At 43.0% G+C, this 25,922-nt stretch overlaps 1 protein-coding gene across 4 annotated transcripts in view; it reads left to right on the top strand.

The window, feature by feature from the left end:
* TRRAP (transformation/transcription domain associated protein) overlaps nucleotides 1–25,922 on the top strand; it is a 136,760-nt gene that overhangs the window by 78,751 nt on the left and 32,087 nt on the right. For 3 of the 4 annotated variants that reach the window (XM_083153160.1, XM_083153162.1, XM_083153158.1), the window contains 9 exons: nucleotides 1,387–1,533; nucleotides 1,704–1,823; nucleotides 3,548–3,835; nucleotides 5,797–5,934; nucleotides 7,591–7,703; nucleotides 9,959–10,094; nucleotides 21,484–21,675; nucleotides 23,851–24,046; nucleotides 24,409–24,674. In XM_083153160.1, the coding sequence (XP_083009286.1) occupies nucleotides 1,387–1,533; nucleotides 1,704–1,823; nucleotides 3,548–3,835; nucleotides 5,797–5,934; nucleotides 7,591–7,703; nucleotides 9,959–10,094; nucleotides 21,484–21,675; nucleotides 23,851–24,046; nucleotides 24,409–24,674 (1,596 nt within the window). The remainder of the gene's footprint in view (nucleotides 1–1,386; nucleotides 1,534–1,703; nucleotides 1,824–3,547; nucleotides 3,836–5,796; nucleotides 5,935–7,590; nucleotides 7,704–9,958; nucleotides 10,095–21,483; nucleotides 21,676–23,850; nucleotides 24,047–24,408; nucleotides 24,675–25,922) is intronic. The other variant, XM_083153159.1, reaches the window with a different exon arrangement.

The raw sequence follows: 25,922 nt of genomic DNA, 5'->3' as shown, positions 1-25,922 counted from the left end.
GATACCTTTTTATAGTCTTCATTTTTTTTTTTGTGCCAAGCAGCTTTGAACCTCCTTGTTGCACAATTTGTTGTTGGTGTGCATGATACAATATCGAGCAAAGTGTGGCCATATAGTGATACATTGAGTTACAGTTATTACTATATGGAAGGCACAGCACTTGGATGGAACCCATTTTCTATGCTTTCATGATTGGTATTGAACTTGTTTTTTTTTTGTTTGTTTTTTAAATAAAGATTGGAGTTTCACTCTTGCATATGAGGGCTATTTGTTAGAAATGAAGCATTGAATGCTCCGTGCGTATACTTCCTGGTAACGGCAATGCACAGTCCCTCGTGTTACCTGACTAAATTTATACTGCATACAGTATAAATCTAGTCATCACCAGTGTTTTCTCACTGGAGAACATTGGCCATGAAAGATCGTTCAGCGCACATCACTGTGCATTGCTCGTTCATTGCGTGTGCTGAGCGATCTGTGCTTACCTCCATCACTAAGCTCACAGGTCCCGTGTGTATGGGGGACATTATTTAAGTTTTTCTGGGCACTTCTGCTAAGCGTTTAAAGGTTTAAAGGCCCGAAGTAAGCCACAAAAATTATGGCTTGGTAATTTTTATTTTTAGTACGTAAAGCATTGTACACTATGTAAAAAAAAAAAAAAAGTGAATATAGTGATAGCAAATAGATTAATAATATTGTATTGCCGTCAATACTTTAAGTCCAACATATGCTTGGATTACAACACCCTTTTGGCAAACTGCCCAAAAGTGAAAATGGAATGTATAGGGTTAAAGGGCAGTTCTGTCAGTCATACAGCAATACAAGAACATATTCAGCCATCTTTGCTGGAATATGTTGGATTTGTAACGGTTTGCCCCGCCCTTCCCCAGCGTCAGCCCTGCCCTAATGCCAATAGCATCTGTACAGTCTGCTGTCTAGATCTGCAAATTCAGCTACATTTAGCCAGTGTAGTGAACAAGCCATTCCCTCCCAGAGTGCTTTCTGCAATTATACAAACTATCCTTTTTATTCTGTGGGAATACAAGCTTCTAACATCATTGGTTTGGACATGTTCGTTGTATATAATTTCGGACTTTTCTCCTTCGTGTTTTAATAAAACGTGTACAGCTGGGGTCACTTGTCCATATCAGCCCAGATTCTACTATCTGGTATCCCTTTTGAAGTTTCAAGTGCCTATGAGTCCTCAAAGTGCACAGTAAATGAAAAGCTCTGCTTAGATTATGTACATTGAGTGTGATAGAAATGGGAAGACTCAGTAAAGTGCAATGTTTACGGTGTTCTACGGGGCTATGTGCTAAGGACCACAGTGCGTTGGGCTGGTTGCAGAACTTGGGTTCTCCTAAATTTGGTTTGTCTTGTCTTTAGGACGTTGAAATTGATATTGAGCTTGCGCCAGGTGATCAAAGCACCAACCCGAAAACTAAGGAGCAATCGGAAAAAGACATCGGCAATCAGCTTCACATGTTGACCAACAGACACGACAAATTCCTGGACTCGCTACGTGAGGTTAAGGTCCGTGTCGCTTGTCATTTGCTGCTTTGTCATGAACACTGGGAATGTCACCCTCGGTGATTTGATGCTGTAGGAACACTGTATTCTATCTGTAGTTGTTGACATCCACCCAGGTAAATCACTTTTACATTGTATCTTCTCTCCACACCAACCCCATTTACCCACTGCAGACGGGAGCTCTGTTAAGTGCCTTTGTCCAGCTGTGCCATATTTCAACTCCTTTGGCAGAGAAGATTTGGATCCAACTTTTTCCCAGATTATGGAAAATTCTTTCTGACCGCCAGCAGCATGTAAGTAGTTATGTAGCAATGTCTGTGTATGCAATGCAATCCTTTCATTTGTTCTGATCCAACTTGTTTTGGGGACTCGGAGCAGTGGCGTTTATCCAATTAATATGTAAATGTTGCACATCATTTTGTTTGTACTTAATGGTGCTCTCTCCTCATTCCGTTATTCAGAGTATTAAGATGAATAACATTAGGGGGATATCTGCTTCCACTAGGAGGCAGTATAGTGCAACAAAACTCAATTTTCACCGCTCTCATATTGTGCCCATTTCAGCATCATTACTAATGTAAGGAGGAATGCAATTCCTTTTTGTGTGTACATACCCCCAATCTCCTTTTTTCCTTTCTTATATGTTTTTTTTGCGATGTGACATTTAGATCTAATTCTACCTCCGTGGTCTTTTACTCTTTGCTGTGGAATAGAATAAATAAATAATTAATGTTTTGTTTTTCTATGTTATGTTGCCATTCAGAATGTCGATATGGCTGAAATGACGACATGGTAATTTGTCCGCATTCTGAATGGTATTTTTTATCCCTCCTGTTTTCTACACATGTATCTGTATCGTGATGCTGCTTTTTATTATGTTTCGGTCATGGAATGTATCAACGCATGTTACAAATAGCACCGTAACCGGACTTTACTGCACCCTGTGCCTCCATGCCCAGGAGCGCGTCATGTCATATTCTTCCAAGCAGAGTTTGCTGGGAGGAATAGCTCTGCCTTGTGCATCCTCAGGCTGCGCCACGGGCTGCAAGGTTCAGTTTTAGACCCTGGCTAGCAAGATGCAGGGACTATAGCAGCATGTTTTAACCACTTAGCAGTGACATGCTAGTGTGCCTTCAGCTGTCCTCAAGTGTGCCACCAGAGCTAGAGATGTTCGCACTAGTTTACAGCCACCCCCAACAGTTCAACTGGCATTCACTGGTCTCTTGTTCTCATGTGAGGTCCAATGTATTTTATTTTTGTTACCTGTGGGGACCAGTGTGATTGTCAAAAACAAATGGTTTTGTTTTTATTCCTGTGGGGGTCAATGTGGTTTTCCCTGTAGGGGTCCGATGGTGTGCCCTGGCAATTTTTTAATCTTTAGGGTGCCACAAGTATAAAATCACTGGACAATAGCAATGAAACCTACCCAGCTCTGTATAACTGCACCAATTGCACAGCCTTATTAATGACCCTGATTACAAAATACAGAGCACACAGAAGGGTCCGTATCATGTCCCAGAGCTGCAAAAAGAAACCAGTCTGATAGAGATACATGGCTGTAAAACACATAAGCTGTGTATTTTGTTGTAAGTTGTAGGAGAGTGCTTATAAATCAATCAATTTGAGTGATTTAGAGGTGGGAAATAAGTGAACATTACCATATGAGCTTTATTTATCTGCTCATTTCCTTTGCACCTTCTCCCCCTATCACTAACACCCCCCCCCCCATGCGTGCCGCCGCCACCACCACCCAGATTGTTGGTAAAAAATGCGTGTCAGAATAGAATGCGTCCTCCCTGAAGTGAAATGAATTGGATGGGAAGGACGGTGATGAAAGTAAGCAGAACGGACCCTGAGCGTTAATAAATTGATATAAATTGGTGTGTTACAGTAGGTATGGCTGCTTATCATTCACAAGGCGTCCTTCATCGCTCACCAGTTATGTACTGATACAGGTGCTCAGGAGGGTCCCAGTTCGTTGGAGCTTACAATCACTGCTATTTTGTTTTGTTCCCAGGCACTGGCTGGGGAAATCAGTCCGTTCCTTTGCAGCGGAAGCCACCAGGTGCAGAGAGATTGCCAGCCGAGCGCCTTGAACTGTTTCGTAGAGGCCATGTCTCAGTGCGTCCCACCAATCCCCATCAGACCTTGTGTACTGAAGTACTTGGGGAAGACGCACAATTTGTGGTTCCGCTCCACGCTTATGCTAGAGCATCAGGCGTTCGAGAAAGGGCTCAGTCTTCAGATCAAACCGAAGCAGACAAGCGAATTTTATGAACAAGAGAGCATCACCCCGCCCCAGCAAGTAAGTGTCATTCATTCTGCATCAGCACTTTTGGAGAAGGTATTTATATAGATTTTGGCTCGCAGTCAGGAGGAGAGAAATAATCTTTTACTGCGCTGATAATGTTCCGTGTACTTTGTTTTTCGTGCCAAATGCGCTATGAAAGTGTATCCCCGGCCATTATAACTTGATTCAATTTTCCCTTTGCTCGGTAATTTCTCAGCTCCGATCTTGTGGACAGAGATGTTCAAATAATAAAAGCCAGACAAAAACTGCTGTTTAAATATAATTAATAATGAACAGCCTGAGTCCAGAGTTGAAACAGAATTTTCCCATAAAAATGTTAACTCTTAGCTGCCTTTAATATACTATGTAATGTCTTGGTGGGCAGAGAAGTTAAGAGACACCTCTGCAGGTGACCATGGAAAGGCTTTAGGGCAGGGATGGGGAACCTCCAGCCCTCCAGCTGCTGTTGAACTACACATCCCAGCATGCCCTGCTACAGTTTGCTATTTGGCCATGCTAAAACTGTGGCAGGGCATGCTGGGAATTGTAGTTAAACAACAGCTTGAGGGCCGAAGGCTCCTCATCCTTGCTTTAGGGGGTATTCAATGTGTGCCGATATTTCAGACAGTCGGAAAGATCTGCACACACCTATATAATGTGGCGGTTTTTTGGATGCATCTAAGCCCAAGCAGATTCAAATTTTTAAAAAGCGGAATCTGCATTGTCAAATCTGTGACCATTTTCCACAAAATGCACAGGATCAAAGAGTTTTTGCCCATCTGCGTCTTTTCCGACTGTCGGAACGTATCCAAAAGTCGAATTATCAGATATTGCTGACTGTCGGAAAAAAGATTGGATACCTCCTTATTCATTAGTCTCTACTTTACTGTTCTTTGCCAGTTGGTTGCTAGATTGACAAAAGACACAAATGATGTTACTGTTCTCTGAGACAGAGAATAGCAGAATATATTACACTGGTCTGATGGTCTCCTAGGTAACAGCCTTGTTGCAACATGATGTGACTAGAGGCTTGATTCAGACCTGTCCGCGCATGCACAAACCCCGGCCCCAATCATCAGGGACGGGGGACGAATTCGGCCCTTTACAAATGCGTCTGAATCGGCCCCCTTTGCATGTGCATAGAGAGGTGGATTTGGATGGGGTGTGCTCAAACTGAAATCTGCAGTATAAAAAGAAGATGTTTAACATCTGTGGGCTACATGAAAAATCAGGCAGTATTTAACTCCATAGATATTGTGGCCAATCCCGGGATCCGGAACAGCGGGATCCCAGGGTTTTACCTAAAAATGCAGTGATTTTAATCCCGGGATTGGAGTTTCCAATACTGGGATCTCGTATGTAGGATTTTCCCGTCCCTTGCTGTACCAGGACAGGACCCCAGGCGGGCAGTACAGGCGGTGCAGCTGAGAGCTGGGCAAACGGGAGCCTGGTGGGCAGAGCTGATGTGTGGCTTGCACAGCGTGACCTCTGACCTGGATGGAAAAATGACCCAGGATTGGCTTCCCTACCTGCAGAGAAACAATATAAATGTATTTTCTCCCCTTGCATAGCAATATGTTTTTTTTAGACACAAAATGTACTTGCTTTACTGACGGTCGCCAAGACACATATTTGACAAAAAAGGACATCTGACACCAGCAGAGCCTCGCAGGATCAGGGGCTGCTTGGCGTGACTGCAGCAATAATGTATGAGAACACATCTGTACAGGGGGAACTATTGCACTACATAGTGTCAGATGTGTTACTGACATATTCTGCTTCATCGTTTAAGCTCTGTCAACACCTCTTGTGAAAATGTCAGCGTGTGAAGCAGTTCTAACACTTTGCTTTCGTTGTTAAGTTTTTGATTAGTAGGTTTTTTTTTTTTCATTTGTAAAATGTAACTCTGGAGTTAAGGTGTCCTCCAAAGATTCTGAATGGCCACATCTACAAATGCCTGCTTCTATCCCTTTCAGGAGATCCTTGATTCTTTGGCCGAATTATATTCTCTACTCCAAGAGGAAGACATGTGGGCTGGTTTGTGGCAGAAGCGATGCAAGTTTCCAGAGACCGCTACAGCTATTGCGTATGAGCAGCACGGCTTCTTTGAGCAGGTACAGTAACCAGATCACTTGGGATAGATGTGTGTCATCATTCACATCTGCATAAAGATAAATGGCAAAGCCAAATTCAAGTACATGGTAGGGAACATGTATTGCTCACCAAGTCTAGAGGGCTGCAACCAGAAGTTGAAGTGTAGAGAAGTGCTTGCCAGTGTAATAAGCATTCATAATAAGTCAGTGCAGACAACGGAGAGTTCTGTTCTGTCATCACTGGGAGAAGCAAGACCCTTCTGCAGCTAGATGTCTGCTGCCGCCTTCTAGCTCTAGTGAGATCTGCCAGTGGAAGTATCCTTCTATAGGTCAGGACTGGTAGGCAATGCCCGTGGTTACCCCTACCATCAGGAATTTAGAAGGAGTGAAGACTACTGATGCTCAGTCTTCTCATTTCGCTCTACACACCTTGTATTGGAAACAAAAAAATCTGAGCACTAGACTTCTCCACCTCTGACTTTTGCCAGATGCCAAACTGCATGCCCTTCTTCTGTCCCTCCTTGTTTATCCCCCTGCATCGGTCACCATGATGCCAGGTACCCAGTGTCTGTTGTCCACGCATATCCCCCTGGGAGACATAAGGAGCGTGATCAGCGGTTGTGTTTCTTCTGCTAAAAGTCCTGTACGATGCCTCTTACACAACTTCCTCCCCTTCTCTTCTCCTCTGTTAACCATTTTATCTAGTGCTACATCACTCCAATACTTTTTGGCATTGGCAACCACGCAAACAACTGCAGAAGCTTCTGTACTGCGCTATTGAAGCTGGTTTCCGTATATATGATAGGCAATGGCTAGGTTGACATTTACCAGGTCGACCCCTAATGGTCCAAAGTGACTAGGTCAACACTGAAAGATACGACATACCTTAGGTCGACACTGCCAAAAGGTCACGTGCTCATGGTTGACATGTCAAAAAGTCGACATGTTTTTTGTTTGTTTATGTAATCGTACGTCGACATGGACATCGACACACGCTGCTCTTGGCACAGTATCATATTCCCTCTCTGTGCCCACTTGGATAGTAAAATATGAGCAACCATCTTTTTTTTGAAAAACGTATAACTGTCGGCCATAAGCTTGTGCCTCCTACGGTATATCTACCATTCGTGGTCAACCTAAACTTTGTCTATCTTTTGACTGCGTTCCATTAAACCTACAGAGATTTCTGCACCATCAAAGAAATCCAGTCCATTAAATGAGTTCTCTCCTTCAGCAGTAGGGGGTGACTGATGTTGAGTCAGGATTCGCTCGCTTTCCTGTAACTCCCATGCTTCATCTTCCATTATCTATCCAGTGCCACGCAAAGAGAATTGGCAGAAGGCTTTTGTCCTTATTTTACTTTTATGCCGGAGGCACAGCCTCCACTCTGTATTTCCACAGTGGATGACAGAATTCACCGAGCAGGTGTCTAAGTCTTTGGAAAGTAGGACATTTAATGAACTTCGGGCATATGCTGATCTGTTCTCCGGCATTAGGTTCCTTTAATAGCACAGAAAGAGAGCTCTGAAATAGTTTTGAAAGACACTGGTATCATCCAATCTGTCTTCCTCGTGTCTGTAGATGTGTGAACATATTGATCCGTCTGTAGTTGCAAAATGTGCACGTACAGATCCCTTAGACGTAGCTATTGATTGTTCTCCGCTTTTGTTCTTTTAGGCCCAAGAAACACATGAAAAAGCAATGGAAAAGGCCAAAAAAGAACATGAAAGGAACAATGCATCTCCAGCTGTTTTCCCCGAATATCAGTTATGGGAAGATCACTGGATTCGGTAAGTGTGATTTTTGGCAATTCTTTGCCACTTTTCCTCTTTACGGTACACAAAAATAAAATAAAACTTAATGTATTAAAAGCAAAAAAAAAGGTTTTCTTACAGGAATTATTTTAATTTTTTTGTTTTTGTATTCAGTAAAATAGGCAGAAGGTGTTCTGCGTGGTGCTACTTTTACTAAAACTTCTAATAAGGAAAAGTTCACATTTTCCCCATAGCACTCTATACAGTTTAATTCTATCTCTTCTGATATATAGTTTAATTCAGTGGGTCCCAAACTGTGTGCCTTGGCACCCTCGGGTGCCTCAAGATTTTTGCAAGGGTGTCTCGGATTGGCGGTCCATGATCTAAACAAATAATTTATTCTCAAAGTGATAGGCAAAACCAGTGCTGGTGGCTGCCAATCATAAAGTATATGGACCATTAGAACCACAGCTATGTTCCCCACCACAGAACTTTATTTTTTTATTTATCCCTAAAACAACATCCCAACAGTCGGAATCCTGGGCTGTTTTAGTTTCTTCCGACTATAACTTGAAAGCCGAGTTATAGTTTTTGCTGTCGAGTTTCAGTAAGTACGGAGAACGGCAAAAACGCCTGCAGAATGTTTAAAGACAGCCATGAATTTGACAATCTGTGTCGACAAATCAGATCCAATTTGGATCTAACTGTCTTCAATGCTGTCGTTAACTGCAGCATTGAATAGGTGAGTGCCGATATATTGTGCCACAGATTGAATACCCCCCTTAATCTTAAGAGATGACTTTCTGATCGCTATTCCATGTGACAACCACACATTTTTAATAACTTCAGACTTTAGCGTACACTTTCAGGAAACAAGAAGACACTGCATGGTATTATTTAGCAATTTCAAAATAAATGGAAAGAATGATTGCACTGGTTGATAAAACAAGCAATTAGTCCACAATCAACTTAAATATAATCAATGACTTATTTGTATAATAACAGTATAAAGCTTGAATTCACATATAAAAATTCCTCATATAGAATAAAAGAATATTGAATTTAAGTTTTGAGTATATTCAATTTATGTTTTGAGAATTTAGTGGGTATTCAATTAGGGGCAACTAAATAGATTAAGGGTTTAGAGTCGTTGGGCTATGAGGTTAGCGAAGTTACAGTAGGAATGTTTAGGCTGGAAAAAGGACAAAAGGAGACCTGATTAATATCTGCAAATGCACCAAGGGCTAGGACGGAGAACTGTCTCTTTTTTTTACTGTGAAGTCTATGCACACGGGCATCCCCTAAGGTTAGAAGAAAGGAGTTTTCACATGCAGCGAAGGAAAGGATTCTTCACAGTTAGGGCAGTTACGATTTGGAATTGTCTGCCAGAAAAGGTTGCAGTGGCTGATTCAATTAATACATTTAAGAAAGGATTAGACACATTTTTAGCAGATAAAGACATACAGGGGTATGACTGTTAATTAGAATGTATAATGGGAGGTTCAGTAAGGTAAAGATCAGCCGTAGAGCAAAGGGAATGCTGGCAAAGAGATATTCTAGTATCATTTTAAAGATCGGTTGAACACGATGGACTGATGTCCTTTTTTTAACCTCACAAATGGCAGGATGCACCAACCACCGGTTGCGGTACATTCCACCACACATCGCAATCATACTAATCTCTTCTGTATTAACATATGTGATATTAGTATCACAAAGGGCAGCTCTTGTGATAAGAGAGCTGTCCTTTGCGAACCAGTTGGTGGTGGGTGAGCAGGCCTCCTGCGGCTCTCCCCCCTTCTCCTGCTGTGCCCGGCAGCCTCCTGCTCTGACGTCTGTAGGCGCTGCTAGGCTCCGCCTCCTCTTGCCTGCGCGCGGAAGCGGTGTAGAGAGAAGGTAGTCACTGGACGATTTGTTACCATAGTCAATCTGAACTCAAGCATGGATATCCTTAACCCTTTGAGGTCCGCACCAAAAATAAAGTTTATTATAAACGGATTTCTCAACCGTTTGGTAGAGGCCTATATCTCAAAGACTGTGGGGTCTCAATTTAAAAAAAAACTATTGATTGTTGTTGGTTGTTGTTGTTAATATTATCCTCAGTGAATAAAAAAATGCAAAGAATTTTTTTTTTCCTTTGCTTTTTTGTAGAGCGGACCTCAAAGGGTTAAAACCGGCACGGTTAGGGCGGAGTTTGGAAAACTGCTTTGTGCACCACATATTACATAGACCACTGTATGTGTTTTTCATTGATGCCTCATTTTCAATTCTGTGCTATATCACTTTTGTAGATGCTCTAAAGAGCTGAACCAATGGGAGGCACTGACAGAATACGGCCAGTCAAAAGGCCACATCAATCCGTACCTCGTCCTCGAATGCTCTTGGCGTGTGTCTAATTGGACAGCTATGAAAGAAGCCCTCGTACAGGTCAGAATGCGCCGCGTTCACAGCCGCGGCTTATTTTGATATGTTCCCTCGCTCTTACTATGTTTGCACAAAGTCAGCATTACAGCTCATTTCACTGAGGCAATAAATGCCTCTTTAGGGAATCTGTTTGATTTAGAACACAGCTGCGGTTTCTGGCAAGTACGGCCTATTGCAAATAAATGTTTTTGTTTTAATACTGTCATGTTTTGCTTCAGAGCAGGGATTATTAACATTTTCCGGCCTGGAACCCAGATTAGATCTGGCAGGCAAGTTTGCCATCAGTGGTTCGGCTTTGAATAAATCTATTTCTTTAGTAATCACTTGACTGTTTGTCTGCAAATGCAGCATATGGTTTTTACTCTTTAAAACATGTGAAAAGAAACTTCAGCATTTGCACATAACGTTGTTAAAACATTTATAATGACTTTTACTTTAAAGGACCTATTATTAATATACACAGCATATTTAATGGGGTGTCGGCCATCTAAACTGTGCAGGCACATTTGCATTCGCCTGCACGGTGAGCTTTCAATCCCCGGTGGCTCTTGCTGCAGCAGCGGTCGGCGGATAGCCCATACATACAGAACGATGTGCTGTGTTGCACCACCGACGGGATATATCTGTGAACGATGCTGTTCAGATATATCGATGGTACACACTGGCTGATGGACTGTTGATATATAGGCCATGCAATAGAACTATTATTTAGTGCAGCACAAACGTGGCAGGAGCTGGGGTCAGTCTGGACAAGTGTTGCATAGCTTGTGTCCACTGCATACAAAAGCCATTGTCAATGCATTTTTCAGAACTAGGGACCAGAATGAAGCTACAGTTGAGCCATTGAACCCCAACTGTTATTGCTGTTCCGGCACCATTAGCCTGACACTGTTAGAATCCTACCTCAACGTTTTAACGTTAGCAGAATGTTTTCATTTTAAATATCTGTGCCTCTGTGTGTGCCAGAGTTGGTGACACTGCTAGCACTGGGGTCTTTTTTTTAATTTTCAGCCCCATTTTTGCCACTAGAACAATGCCTGCATTTGAAATCAGTGGTGATTGGACCTTAGGGGCCAGTTAGTATTCTTTTGAAAATGAGGAGGTTAGTTAATGTAAATGGACTGCTGATAGCAGTAACTAATACCTTTTGTTTATTGCACTAGTTCCATAGCGCTATAGCGAATAGAAAGGGCAAAAGAACAGGGACGTCCTGGACAGATCAGAACTTGAAGGTCAAGTGTGATAGATGCATTTGTTGCGGTTATGCTTTTAAAAACAAAAGTCCTGTCTGCCTGCCCAAGCGCTGTCAGATTGAAGGGGGGTGGTGAAGCACCGTAATAGTGAAGGGAAGATGGGATGGAAGTTATCGGAGCAAGCTGAGTTGATATATGGTAGCTGAAATCCTAAACTCACAAGTAGATTGGGTAATCCATGTTAATATAAATTTTTCACTGTAATACTGCAAAATTTGAATATTGGTGAATTAGCAAAATAAGTAAATGAGTGAAGCATCACCTTTTACCCTGCTGGAAATCCTTGATGCAATACTGCGGCTACGACTGCTTTTATGTTTGATGTGCCATAGCTTCAGATGGGGATTAAAGGACTGCTTGTATGCTTTACCAGATCAGATTCTGATAAACGTGACAGTTCAGCATCTCCAGTCAAGGTCTGATTGATGTGGAGAAATACTGAGGGCTGCTATGTTTGTAGATGGCAGTAGAACAGATAGAAAAGAACAGAAATGTTGACAGGTTATGTGTAACATTTGTTTTCCAACTGTACAGAGCATATTTCTTTCATTTATTTTATAGGTGACAAATATCCAGTTTATTTTTTGGGGGACTGGGTGGGGGGTTGATGAATCGCCAACCAGGTGACACCTAGAGGCACGGGTGTGTACTGCAGCATCTGAGAGGCGTGTCATAAAATAACTTAAGGCACATACACACTTGGCGATTTTGAGCTGAAAGCTGCTCAAAACACCAAGTTTGTGCGACTTTCAGCTCAAAGCCGCCCAGTGTGTATGGCCCGGCGATGAGCAGAGATGCGCGCCCCCGAATCATCGCCGGTAAAGCCGCTCATTTGCTTGTATTATGGCTTTGCATAATGCAAAGCCCCCCCCGCTGACAGCGCCAGGCAGGTGGAAAGCAGCTCATTGTGTATGCACTGGGAGGCTTTCCCCCCAGCGATGACAGCGGTCATCGCTGTCCATACACGCTGGGCATGATCGCCCAGTGTGTATGAACCTTTTTATAGACAAATGCAGCTGAGCCCCAAAGCAGTTAGTACATTCTATTGTACTTGTTGAATAAAAGCCACTGATATGTGCCAAGGCTTGTTCATGGATTGTGTTTTTCAAGTGGTTCCATATAAGTGGCTACAAGCAACCTTATTTGAAATGCATGTAGCCATATGGATCATTGTGCAGGGAAATGGCGCTGATGATCCAATTTGAATGTGTATAAAGTATATCTGATTTTTGTTTCTCTCTCACTAAAATGTAACTGCTGCATAATATGGGTTAGATTAAAGTAGGGATGTTGCTAAACGCTTTAGAGCGACAGGGAAATTGCTACTACTGTATTTCAGGGAGTCTCTGCAGAATGCAGGGAAGTAGGCAACTATGAACTAATCAGATACAACGCGCCATTCTGGTTTACCATGTTCTCTTGCAGACCAGACAAACCTGATAAAACCTGGGAGGGTAACGCTGGACCAGCAGCTGGAGTTTGGGAATGGATGGGGACAGGGTCAGACTAACCCAGAGCAGCACAGCTGAAACCCCTGGGCCCTACTGCTTGTGGGGCCTTACCCCCTCCTTAAGCGACATTAGATTTCTAAATGTGCACTTATCATATATATCATCTATATATAAGTCTAGTGTCTGTCTGTCTCCGAAACACTGCCATCTGTTGGCAGCATGTGAAACTACATCTTTCTCTCACACACATGCACAAACACTGAGGCAATCACAAGGTAGCAGACTAGCTTTCAAAGCATTTGCTTCAAGCAGGTTTACTAGATGTACATATGTTACATTGGGGCAGATGTATTATAGCAGCGCTTATCGCGCCGCTATAATACTTCCTGCTTCGCCTCATTAGCGAGGCGAAGCAGGAGGGGAGACCGACAAGATGTATTAACATCTTGTCTGCCGAAGCGGGGGAGCGCTACCTCCCCCACTCCGGCGATGTCCCCTCCTGGAGATAGCGCATCAGTTTACACTGATGCGCTGTCTCCTGTCCCCCGGCCGGCTGCACTGGGCATGCGCGGGATCTCGCTACTCACGCGAGATCCCCAGCGCAGCCCACAGCTGACAGCAGGGACAGCGCTGTCCCTGCTGTTTAGATAGGGCTTCGCCAGCCTGATGCTGGCGAAGCCAAAAACTGCAGCGTGCGGAACGGTCAGCGATGCTGACCGTTCATACATTCGGCCTGCTATCATTTAGATAGCAGCGCCGATATGGACAGGGGCGCATAGCGCCCCTGTCCATTACCGCATCCCGGCCGCTTCATACATGGGGGAGAAGCGGTATCAGTGCACATAACGTGCGCTAATACCCCTTCTCCCCCATAACGACCGTTCATACATCTGCCCCATTATACGGTACAGGACTATGGTGTATTGCTGTTATTAATGTGGTACATGATTCTGCATACAATAGCTGTAAACACTAGGGATTTATTAACCAAAGTGCCTAGACCATGCGCTCTAATGATTAGCCAAGCCACTCTGGTAACTGGCCACTCCTCTCTGGAGACCGGTCACACCCCCTCTGGGGAAGGGTGTGGTATAGGGGTCCAACAGTCGGGATCCCGACAGTCATTACCGACTGGCCGGACCCAGACAGCATGGTGAGCGCAACTAAGCCCCTTGCGGGCTCGCCACACTGTGAGCCACCTATTCTATTCTCCCTCTATGGGGGTCGTGGACCCCCACGAGTGAAAATAGCCGACGGCCGTCGGGAGCCCGGCTGTCTGTGTTTTGACAGTCGGGATCCTGACGTCGGGTGAATGCCTATCGGGATCCCGACTGTCGGGACCCCGTTCGGCACCCCTGGGGACTGACGACACCCTTAAGCGTTTGCCCCTACCACTTAATTTCTTAATTTCCCAAGTGGGTACTACATTCCCCAGTCCAACAGCAGAATGTTGGGAACTATAAAAAATGTTGCCGCTGGGGGCCATAAAATATATAGTTATACCCCTGGTGATGTCAGAAATGCTTTGATTTGGTGATCGTTGCATTTTGTATCATTAGAAATGTTTTCATTCAGCTAGATTAAGATCTAATGAATGTCTGGCTGTAAATGATTTTGGGATTGATATTCACCTTTCTATAGACTGCATTATTTCCCGCTTAGACGAGAGTTGATCCATTTTACAGTCACCATTTAATCCCCGAAATGAAACGAAGAGAATTGATCACATGTGACAGGTCCTAGCGGTGACGGCTCACAAGCTAAGCAGAGGCGACAGCCACCAGTGACTGCAGGCACAGCCCTGTATTTCCCTGTAATGAGGCATGCACTAATAGACTGCAGGGGGAAGAATTGCTAAAGCTATACGTTGGGATTCTGTTGCTGCAGCTGAATTTTGACTATGTAAAAATGTCAGGGAGCATTTCTGTTTTGGCAAGCGACGTTCTCAACAGCAGTAATCTGCAGCTTAATAATAGCAGCCTGTATCTTGATGGTGTTTTTCATGCACAGTATTTCTTCTCTCCCCCCTGGTTGCTTATGTATCAATTTCCCACCTAGCTATTATGTGATTAGTTTGCAAAGTTTCTTCACTCTGTCCAAACTCCACGGAGAACAGCAGAGCATGTGTTGGCAATGAGAGAGCGCCTAGGAGCAGGATATTTTTCATTTTGTTTAAATAAAAGCTTCTAAAAGTGTAACCCTTCAAAGACGGTTACACTATGGTTTACTGTTCCGTTTGCTCCATAAAACCAAACGGAATGGTTTCCAGCTTATTTGGTTCTCTACTTTTGTTCAACGTGCAGGGGCTTCGTTACTGGCACGTACTAAATGGATTTTCTTCCAGTTCTGTTTTTTTTTTCCTGCCCAAGTAGACAAATGGCTGCTTTATCCTGTCCAAATTTCAGGTCCTAAAGTTCTCGGCAGCCATAAGTCACATTATAGAGACATCAGTCCCTTTTTGTTTTTTCTGATTAAATGTTCCGCTGCCGCTGTGTGACTTTGGTTGTTTTGTCCATCGTTCTTCAGTTGCCAGAGGACGTCATTCTCATCCCCACAGGGAGAACAGTGGCAGGCGGGAATGTTTTTTACTGCTAGCCGCTACTGTTGTCTAGTAAGCAGCATAGACATTTAAGAAAGTTCATTACCCTGTAATCTGGTGCTCCGCACCGTCACAACTTCCCTTTCATTTGATCTTAAGCAATGTCATGCCATCTTGAATAGATTGTGTTTACCTGATTCTGAGTAAACCTTGAGATAGAAGTGGATATAAATATTTTATTAGCCCCATTCTTTCCTCCTTGAATGCACAGATGTGTTGCGAGAGGTCAAATCGTAGCAGGAACTTGTAGAAAAGGGTGTGAAGTTTTGTAATCATCTCCAAGACCTTCCTTTTGATATATCTTTTGCATCTGGTTTTTAGTAGAAGATGGTTTCACAGGTGACGTTGCAGGTCAATCTGGAAATATATGTACCATGTATACTGTATTATGCATAGGCAATAACAGTGAGCATGTATTCACAAATAAGTCATTTGAAACTGTATTTACATTAAGACTTATCTGGACATGCGACATTACCTGACGCAAGCCGCCAGACTTCTATGAATGAGCTTTTAGCGAGGTGGTGTTCCATTCTTATTCATTACAGCCAAGTAAGACTGGGTCATTTGTATTCTCCTCCACATAAATATTAACTTGACTTCTGCCCTGAGCTCATCTTCTCCTGCACGATCGTTTGATTGGCCATCGCCTCTTGGTTGGCCGAAAGCTTCCTGAAACTTAACACGTCTACAAATTAAACTTCTCTTTCCCAACTCCAAGGTTGTCCCTCCTTACATAGTTGATGAGGTTGAAAAAAAAGACGTCCAGTTCAACTTAACGGTACAGAAAATTTTTAGAATAAATTTTAGAGAGGCCCTGCTGAAATATATTCCTACCTTTATTGATCATGGATTTTTAAGCTAGAACTCCCGATGACCCAGTGACTGTTATGTTCAATACTGGTCCAATAATATTTGTTATCATTTATGGTTGTATCTGGATGCTATTTTTTTCTAAAAATTGGTCTAACCTTTTATTAAATATATCAAAGGAGTCTGCCATCACAACCTTTTCTTTTTTTAATTCGGTATTTTTTATTGATTTTGCCGAAAAAAACAAACAAAACAAGACAGTGGTGCTACATATGGTGCTTATAGCAAGTATGTTGTATCTGTAAGCATATACATAAAGGAGAACCATAGGAGTAGTCCAATATAGTCATACACATATCTATAAGGATATATAAGTCGGGTATTACCCCTCCAGAGGGATAGGGACACCAATACCCAGAGGCGCCATCCGGGTCTTCACGACCAGCAATTCCAAAGGAGGTACATGTGAAACAGCATATCACTCAAATAAACATTGCGCACCATCAGATTATAACACTAAACAGTCATCAGTCAAAAACACCACTGTCCAAACTAAATTACCCACTATCTAAAATATGCTACCTATACTACCCAAAGCAAACCCCCCCCCCCCAAAAAGGACCCAAAACAAACCTCCCCAAAACCCCCCCACCCTGTATGACCTAACCCCAACCTAGGTATACCTGGATCCCAAACAGAACCCCCCCCCCCCCCAACTCTCTATACTAACCATCTCTAAGAGGAGATAAATTAGTGGCTTTCAGCTATATCAGCTAAACTAGCCCCCCCCCATATAATGGACGGATAATAAGCGGATGGATTGACTGGGGCAATGGCTCGGTAATAGTTATAAAATATAATCATCTCCCTCCCACCAATAATAGGATATTTTAATAACTAGCATAGGAATAACTGTACAATAAAAAGCCAGAACGCCAGTCCGACCAAGTCCTCCCCCACAGCAAAACCAAAAAATAAGCAGTCCCTCCGTCACATATATCAAATTAGAAACCAAATAATCTGTAATATTAGAAGTAGGGCTATAGCCCAATTACACATATATAGCCAGAATATATCCACAATAATGCTATATAAAAATTAAATGCAGTAGAGAATACAACAGAAATTAAAATAACACAAGGAAAAATCAGAATAGGCATCATAAACTATAATGACATTTAAAACATTAATCCGGCCAATTCTCGATCAGCTGAAACAACACAATTATGTCCGTATCCCCATCCCCAGGCTTTCGTGGGGAAACCGAAAAACAGCCAGAATATTTAAACATCAAAGTCCCGAATCTAGTCTTCCTCATCAGCAGCAGAGAAGGGTTTCTGAGGTGGATCACAACTACCTTATCTCCAGACTTTCGATAGGTAATGGGAAAACAACCTTGATATTGAGAGATCAAGTTCCAGGATCTAGAAATTCCCATCAATAGGAAAAATGGAGGCTTACGGAATTTAAAGCAGTCCTCAACAGCAGGAGTTGGGATGGTGTCAAAGGGGATGGAGGACTCCTCTTCCTGAGTAGGAGGATGCATAAGTTGAGCCGGTGAAAAAGACTTGTAGACCGCAACATCAGGATTTAGAGGCACATCGATAGCTTCAAATTGAGCAAGGAGCCTCTGACAGGAGGCATTTACGGCCTGGAGGATTTGATGCATAAAGCTTGACATTATACGTAGTGAAGTGGTACCCAGTCCTGGCTAAAATGGCGGTGGCTAGCACACCGCCAGGGTTTTCCACGGGTCTGTAAAGGATAGCGTCCCAAGACCTGAAGTGCCACAGAGGAAGTCAACGGCAGGGCATAGCTTGTGTAGATAAGTAGAAATAGATGACGTGCAGGGGCCGGAGATAGTCAGCACCCTCCAATAATATATAATGGTGCTGGGTATACACGTGTGACAAAATGGCGCTTGTCAAATAGGTGCAACAGAAAGTGGGAAACGTCAGGTGGCAGTAATGATACTAGTAAATGTCCCAGGTAGCAGAACTGGTTATGTAACACTACAGGTTGTACCTAGGAGGCAAGCAGCACACCGCCCCTGACTATCAGTCAGAATGTTCCCTTCACTTAAAATGCAGGTATAAAGTATAGGTGTTGCAATTATAGATACACTAGTAGCTGACAGGATTGTAGAAGCCCGTGAGGCAAGTGAATGAGGATTCCTCCAACAGAAGTTGTAGATACACTTTTAGCTGTCCACCCATCAGGATTGTGCAATTCTAAAAAACAAGTGTAGGAGGATGCCTCTGGTAACAGCTGCAGATACACTATTAGCTGATCTCCCAACAGAATTATACAGGTCTGTGGAGCAAGTGCAGGAGGATGCCTCTGATGGAATTTGAAGTTAACTGACCACCCAGCAGGCCTCACAGGTCTGTTCAGTAATTGCAGGGGGATGCCTCTGGTGAGCCAACTAAAGCTGCGTGCATCACACAGCAGCCCTTCTATATTGGCGGCCACGTGACAGCCCCGTCCTCCAGGCTCTGCACCGTGCCCCTGTGTACAGGTGTAGTCTCCTCAGCAGGGGATAAGGTCCAGGTCCGCTCAGCCTGCAGACACCGTCGGGTAACAGCCGCCGTGGGACCTCCAGCCGCAAGGAACGTCCCAGACAGAGACAGAGACACCCAAGATGGCGCCTGTGCAGGATTCTCAGGGAGAGGATGCCAGGCCGGGGAGCCGGTTCAAGGTACAGCAAGCCCGCAGCCGGTCCACAGGTAGCTCCACGGACGCAGGGGACCCTCTTGAGCCGTGTTGAGTGGGTGAGGGGATTACTTGGGATCTTTTAGGCAGGATATTTGCAGGATTTGTACGGAGTACCCGTCCAAGCCACGCCCCCGCCATCACAACCTTTTCTGAAGAATGTTCCATATTTTAACGACCCTAACTGTAAAGAATCCTTTCCTTCGCAAAGTATTAAACCACATCTCCTCTAAGCTTAAAGGGGTGTGCTGTGCCCAGTCTTCGTAGTAACTGTGACCGTTCTCTGGATTGACCCCTGATTTATTTGTCTATATTAATCCTATCCCCTCTTATTCATCTTTTTTCCAACAAAATCATACCTAAAATGGCTAACCTCTCTTCAAAGCTCATTGACACTAAACCCTTAATCAAGTTAGTAGCCTCATTAATGCTTTATATAATGACAATATTACGGTGTCATCCCTAGCCTCTATGCCTCTTTATATGCATGCTAATATCTTGTTGACTTTATCTTCTGCTCCTTGACATTGAGCAAAACAGCTAAGTTTATTGTCCATGTACAACCCGAAGTCCTTCATTAACGATTACCCTAACTCCACCCATTACATTTATACGTAAGTTGCGCATGTATGTTGAACCTCATTTTCTATTTTGTTGCCCAATACTCCAGTTTATTTAGATCTCTGTAGAGTGGCAACATTCTGGTCTGATTTGTGACCTTACATAGTTTGGTGTCATCTGCAAAAAATGGCCACTTTGCTCAATAAACCATCTTCAAGGCCATTAATAAATATGTTTAAGAGAAGAGGCCACAACACCAAACCTTGAGGTACAACACTTAGGGGGGTATCCAACATCAGCCACTATTTCCGTGGCCGTTTTCTTTGACATGCCCACTTTCCGACACTCGACGGCTGGTCCATTGCATTCCAGCTGTCGAATTTCAATCGAACTTCAATAAAGCTGTGCAGAAACGGCCCACAACTCTGACTGTCAGGGCGTTCTGAAGGTCGGAATCCAGGATGAAGTACCGCCCTTAACACTTTAAACCAGTGATTCCTAAACTTTGTGCCGTGGCACCCTGGGGTACTTGCTGGGGTGCCCTGGATTGCTGGTCCATGACCAATTCAAATTATTTTTGACCAATGTAATAGGAAAATTGTGGACAAACAGAAGTGAATCCTTCACCAAATTACTGTTCTCAAGGAGGAGATATAAATCCAATTTACTTCATTTAATATTTTTATGATTTTCTCAATGAGAATCTTTTGTCCTAGGGGTGCCGCAAAATAATTCTGATTCTCGGGGGGCACCGTGATCCCAAAAAGTTTAGGAACTACTGCTCTAACCCAATTATAGAAGGATCCGTTAACCACAACACTCTGTTCCCTCACCCTTCTCCCATTCCATTCACAAAATCTCCCTCTCCTCCGTCTTCCAGGTCTGTTGTTTATGTGTCATCTACTCCTGTCATCTTCTTCTTCACACTTAATTCAGTCCCTTTCTAAATACTGCCCTTTCTCACCTGGAAGTCATCCTTCCATGCCCTTAGCATCTCTCCCTTTGCTGACTTTAACCTACACCACTCTTTCCTCGCCCCATCCATGCTCAGCTTCACTGCCCACTTTCCTCTCTTGCAGTCCTGTGATTGCTTTTTTCTTTCTGATCCATAATCTCCAATGAAATATATTACCGTCCTGGTTGAGTATCCCTTATCCAAAATGCTCAGGACCAGAAGAATTTTGGATAATGGATTATTCTGTATTTTGCAATATCTTTATATTTGAATGAGGTATCCTGCATTTATGTTGTATAAACACATCAGACGCATGAAATGCACACAAATATATTTAATTTGTGCATGAAACAAAGTTTGTGTACAATCTCAGACACTGGGTGAAATGTAATAGGATGAGAGATTCAGAAAGTGAGAGATTTGGTAAGAAATCTCCAGGTTTTTTTTTAAAGCGGCAATAATTTACTCTTCAAAATCAAACTACTTTTGCAGTGTAAATGATTGCCGCTTTAAAAAAATCTAGAGATTTCTTACCAAATCTCTCACTTTCTGAATCTCTCATCCTATTACATTTCACCCACTGACTTTGAATGCCAAGCAATCATGTCTTTCCACATATCATTTCCCCAGTAGAGCCAGTTACAGATGTAGCCAGTAGGTTTTTAGCAAAAAAATAAATGTACATTTTGGAGACTATGGTTTTCGGAATAATTTGGCTAATGGATATTTGGATAAGGGATACTCCACCTGTATAATATAAAAACACTTATAGTGTTAAATAGTAATAAAACACCAATTCCCTTCCAATAGGGAAACACAGATTATGCTTCGTTAAAGTGAATATTCAAATCGTAAATAAACACCCTTGTGTGGATTCAATGATATTACTTTCAGCAGAGTATATAGATCCTTTAGAAATGAACTATATGCACTCCTCATCATCCAGTGTATTCCATCATGTAATTCTCCCAAGTACTATGCAGGAAGGAACAAAACATGTATCTGATAGATTGTGACCATTCCATGCGTTGTTACCCCATATCTCCAGGTGGAGCTAAGCTGCCCAAAGGAGATGGCATGGAAAGTGAACATGTACCGGGGCTACTTGGCCATTTGTCACCCTGAGGAGCAGCAACTGAACTTCATCGAACGACTGGTTGAGATGGCGAGCAGTTTGGCAATCCGTGAATGGCGGAGACTTCCATATGTTGTGTCTCATGTTCACACGCCTTTGTTACAGGTAACTGAGAGTACTGGGGTTTTCAGCAAGCTGTATAGACTAGTAGCCTGAAATGTCAGCTATTGGATGGCACCTGTTTTAGCCATAGGACAGCCATGGTTATGTCGCACTAGGTCCTTGATGGCTAACCTTGACACTCCAGATGTTGTTGAACTACACATCCCATCATGCTCTGCTACAGTTTTGCTATTTGGCCATGCTAAAACTGATGCAGTGCATGCTGGCATGTGTAGTTCAACAGCAGCTGGAGTGTCAAGGAAAGCCATCGCTGCACTAGGTTATATTGAATATATTCATTGTCTTATGGATGTTTCTGTCATTATGTTGATTGGTAAATAAGATGAATAAAGCTGGCTACACACCTAAAGATTTATCTGTCCAATCTGTCTGGTGGGAACAAAAACCTGGTAATGTATGGGCCTAAACGAAGATTTTTTGGTAATTTGGTTCCGCTCCATCTTCCCCACCCCTGCATGCATGTAGGGTATCACATCCAGCACCTGAGGCATGTGTCTCCTTTCCAGTTGTGGCCCTGCCCAAACTCTAAAAAAGGGACCACAAAAATATTTTTATTAACATCCATCTGATTTAACAAATGTATCCCAAAAATTGTTTGGATACATTTTTGATACTCCGTCCCTTTGTTGGGCTGGTAACTTTATTTAGTACCATTTATTTATATAGCTCACATATATTCCGCAGCGCTTTACATAGAATATTTGAACATTCACATCAGTCCCTGCCCCAGTGGAGCTTACAATCTATATTCCCTACCACATGTACACGCACACAGACATTCTAGGGTTAATTTTTGTTGGCAGCCAATTAACCTACCAGTATATTTTTGGGTGGTGGGAGGAAACCGGAGTAACTGGAGGAAACCCACACAAGCATGGGGAGAATATACAAACTCTACACAGTTAGAGCCATGGTGGGAATCAAACCCAGGACCTCAGTGCTGTGAGGCAGTAATGCTAACCAGTACACAGTCAGTGCTGCCAAAAGTGATCATTAATTGGAAGTTTTTAGTATAGAAATGCGTTATTTCCAGTGAAGGCACAATATATTTAGGTAGGAGGGTCTCCTCTTTATACAGTTTTGGACATTTCTTGTTAGGAGTGTACATTTAACATATATGGTACAATAGATTATGCCCCCCCCCTTGAATATACCCCTACACTTGTCCATTCTCTTACATCTCAACACAACGATTAAAGACACTGAATGACAAAAGTACAAACTCAACTACGAGTTTGCAGCTGCAGTAATTACTTTTTTTATATATATCAGATAGTGGGTGATTAAATACCTGCAAGAAAATTAAATTTACATGATGAATGGTGGAAGAAAGGAGGTTAAGGTATTGTGTGAGCTGATACGGCGATAATTGTGAAAAATATTACTTTGCTTAATTTATTTTGTTTCAGGAGATTTGACTTTGTAAATGTGAGCCGAGTCCTCAGGCATTTATCTTATTTAGTTGATTAGTAGCAAATAGAACCGTTATCTCTCTTGTCCGTTCTGCGAGCGAGGAAGAAATTTATTTAATGGTTATGTTAATAGTATGTTCAAGAGCATGCCACCCCCTAAATGTCCCGTGTGTCTTGGCGATATAGAAATCCTTTTTGATGTGGTGTCATTTTTATGTTTAAATAAAAAAAAAAAAAATAGTTGCCGTTAATTTCCAGGCAAAGAATGACAACCGCTTGAATTTATATGGCTGAGATCCAAATTATGACCGCTTTGTATTTGATTTGGATTTCAGATTTACGAATTACTTTGCTCAACCGCCTTGCTTTTGCGATTGAATTTAATGCTTAACTATTTCACGAATTCCTAAAGAATCGATATGCTGTATTCTCAATAGTACTATTTAGTCCACCAAATAGATGCTAACAATAGCTTCCCAAACTCATAGCTTACCTTGGTTCCACTGAAACCTGAACTGGGGTGCTTTGTGGAACAAGTTTGGGAACCACCGAGTCAAACAACAGGTAGACCTTGAAGATTTTTTGGGGGGCGGGGCTTCCAGATTTGTGCAGCTGGTTTCTTTATTTTATGCTTTTACTTTCCTTGTCATTTGACTTGTTGTTGTCGGTCTTTCAGAGCAGTAGAGGAAAGTGACCATTCATATACCTATGAAATTATGACCGTGTGACTGTATCTTTGTTTCAGGCAGCACAGCAAATCATTGAACTGCAGGAAGCCGCTCAGATTAATGCAGGTTTACAACCAACCAACCTAGGTCGGAACAACAGCCTCCATGACATGAAAACAGTGGTGAAAACCTGGAGGAACCGGCTGCCCATTGTCTCAGATGACCTATCTCACTGGAGCAGCATCTTCATGTGGCGGCAGCACCATTACCAAGGTGTGGTCCCTGCTCTCTTTGCCAAGTAGTCATTTGTAGTCGGGATAAGAAACTCTTTACGGTTTAGTCCAAAAATGCAGTGATCCGTTTTGAGAGCATTTGAATAATATTTTTATTCGTGAAGATGTTTTTTTAATGGAAGTGTTTGGTTTGATTTACGCGTTTCACCACCACCGTTTCTTCCTTTCACTTTCTCCTGGACCTTTGGTGGCAGGCACATTAGAGAAAATTCATGCTGTTAGATTGATTATTTCTTAATTATTCTTAATTAACTTATAATATAACTGTCTGCAATGGATTTAAGAAAATAATTTTTATACTAATAAATGAGCTGTTACTAGTAACGTCTTGTTTTCTGACAGCTATAGTGAACGCCTATGACAACAGCACTCAACATGACCCAAGCTCCAACAATGCAATGCTGGGAGTCCATGCTTCTGCCTCTGCTATCATCCAATATGGCAAAATTGCCAGAAAACAAGGACTAGTCAATGTGGCTTTGGACATTCTGAGCCGCATCCACACCATCCCCACAGTGCCTATCGTGGACTGTTTCCAGAAGATCCGACAGCAGGTCAAATGCTACCTCCAGCTGGCTGGAGTCATGGGAAAGAATGAATGTATGCAGGTATCTATCATAGACTTCAGTATACTTTTTTTCCTATTGGCTGTATACTTGTGGTGGGTATATGAGGCGATTCAGCAGCCCAACACCATTGCTGGCCTCTTCCATTAATAGTGTTGATAAAGCTCTTAGGGGGGGGGGGGTATTCAATCTCCCGACGGGGGAGATGGCTGCGGGACCCTATTCAGTGCGGTCTTTCCTGACAGCATTGAACAGGGGATCTCTGCAGAACGAGTCCGACTTCACAAGCAGTTGGGCTCGTTCTGCCGGGAATTGACAAACTCCCGCCCGCAGCTCGCCGATTCCCGGCTTCAGCTCGCGACCACGCCCCCTTTTCGTCCCGCAGCAGGCAGGACAGTGGCAGGTATTCAATGCTGTGGGCGAGTGGTGACAGCGCGCAGAGCTTCCTGCTCGCTGTCACCACTCACCTTGACAGTATTCAACGCAGCCCCTTCATACGCTATTTTCCCCTCTCTCCATTTATTGAGCGAGGGGAAATCGCCGTATGCGGCTCCAGAAACAGTGAGACTCGCTGCTAAATACAACGAGTTTCCTGCATTAGCCGCGGGTCTCGCTGTTTTGGGGAATTCTCGCCGTCCTGTGACAGCAAGAATTTCCCCAGAACGTTGAATACAGCGAGCGGCCAGCGAGGGGGTTAAACAGCGAGGATCGCTGGTTTTCTGCAATCCTCGCTGTTTAACCCCCTCGCTGGCCGCTCGCTGCGGCATTGAATACACCCCATTGAATCCCACCTGCAAATTCTTGGTCAAGCAGACCGAGAACAGGACAGGGTCACTGCTGTCGGGCAAGCCCAAAAGCCGTGATCCAACATTGAGTACCCCCCTTAGTCCATGGAATTGGATGATGGTGGATTTGCAATTTCCTATTGTTATAGATTTATTCATACAAAAAAAAAAAAAAATACAAGTCATTGATTTCCTTCTGTTGTCTATAATTATAGGATTTTTCCAGCTTTAGCCTTTTACATGCTATTTTTTTCACATTCATGACTTCCTAGACTTGTTTCAAAAAATAAATACTGTGAGCCTCCATCATTTTGATCCATCGAACAGACAAACAATATCTTAATGATCAGTTCTAGAACTGTATATGTTTGTAATAGTTGCAATGCTCTTGAACTCCAGTAAAAGTTACATTTGTCTGAGCATCCCCAAGCGACAAAAGAGAATAAAGCAGCAGTGCGTCTTTGATATCCTGCCATTATGAGATTAGTTTAAGTGGATAAACAGC

The sequence above is a fragment of the Crinia signifera genome, chromosome 7, assembly GCF_055691185.1.
Source record: "Crinia signifera chromosome 7, ASM5569118v1, whole genome shotgun sequence".
Classification (NCBI taxonomy): Eukaryota; Metazoa; Chordata; class Amphibia; order Anura; family Myobatrachidae; genus Crinia; species Crinia signifera.
This window is presented reverse-complemented; position numbering and strand designations above follow the sequence as displayed.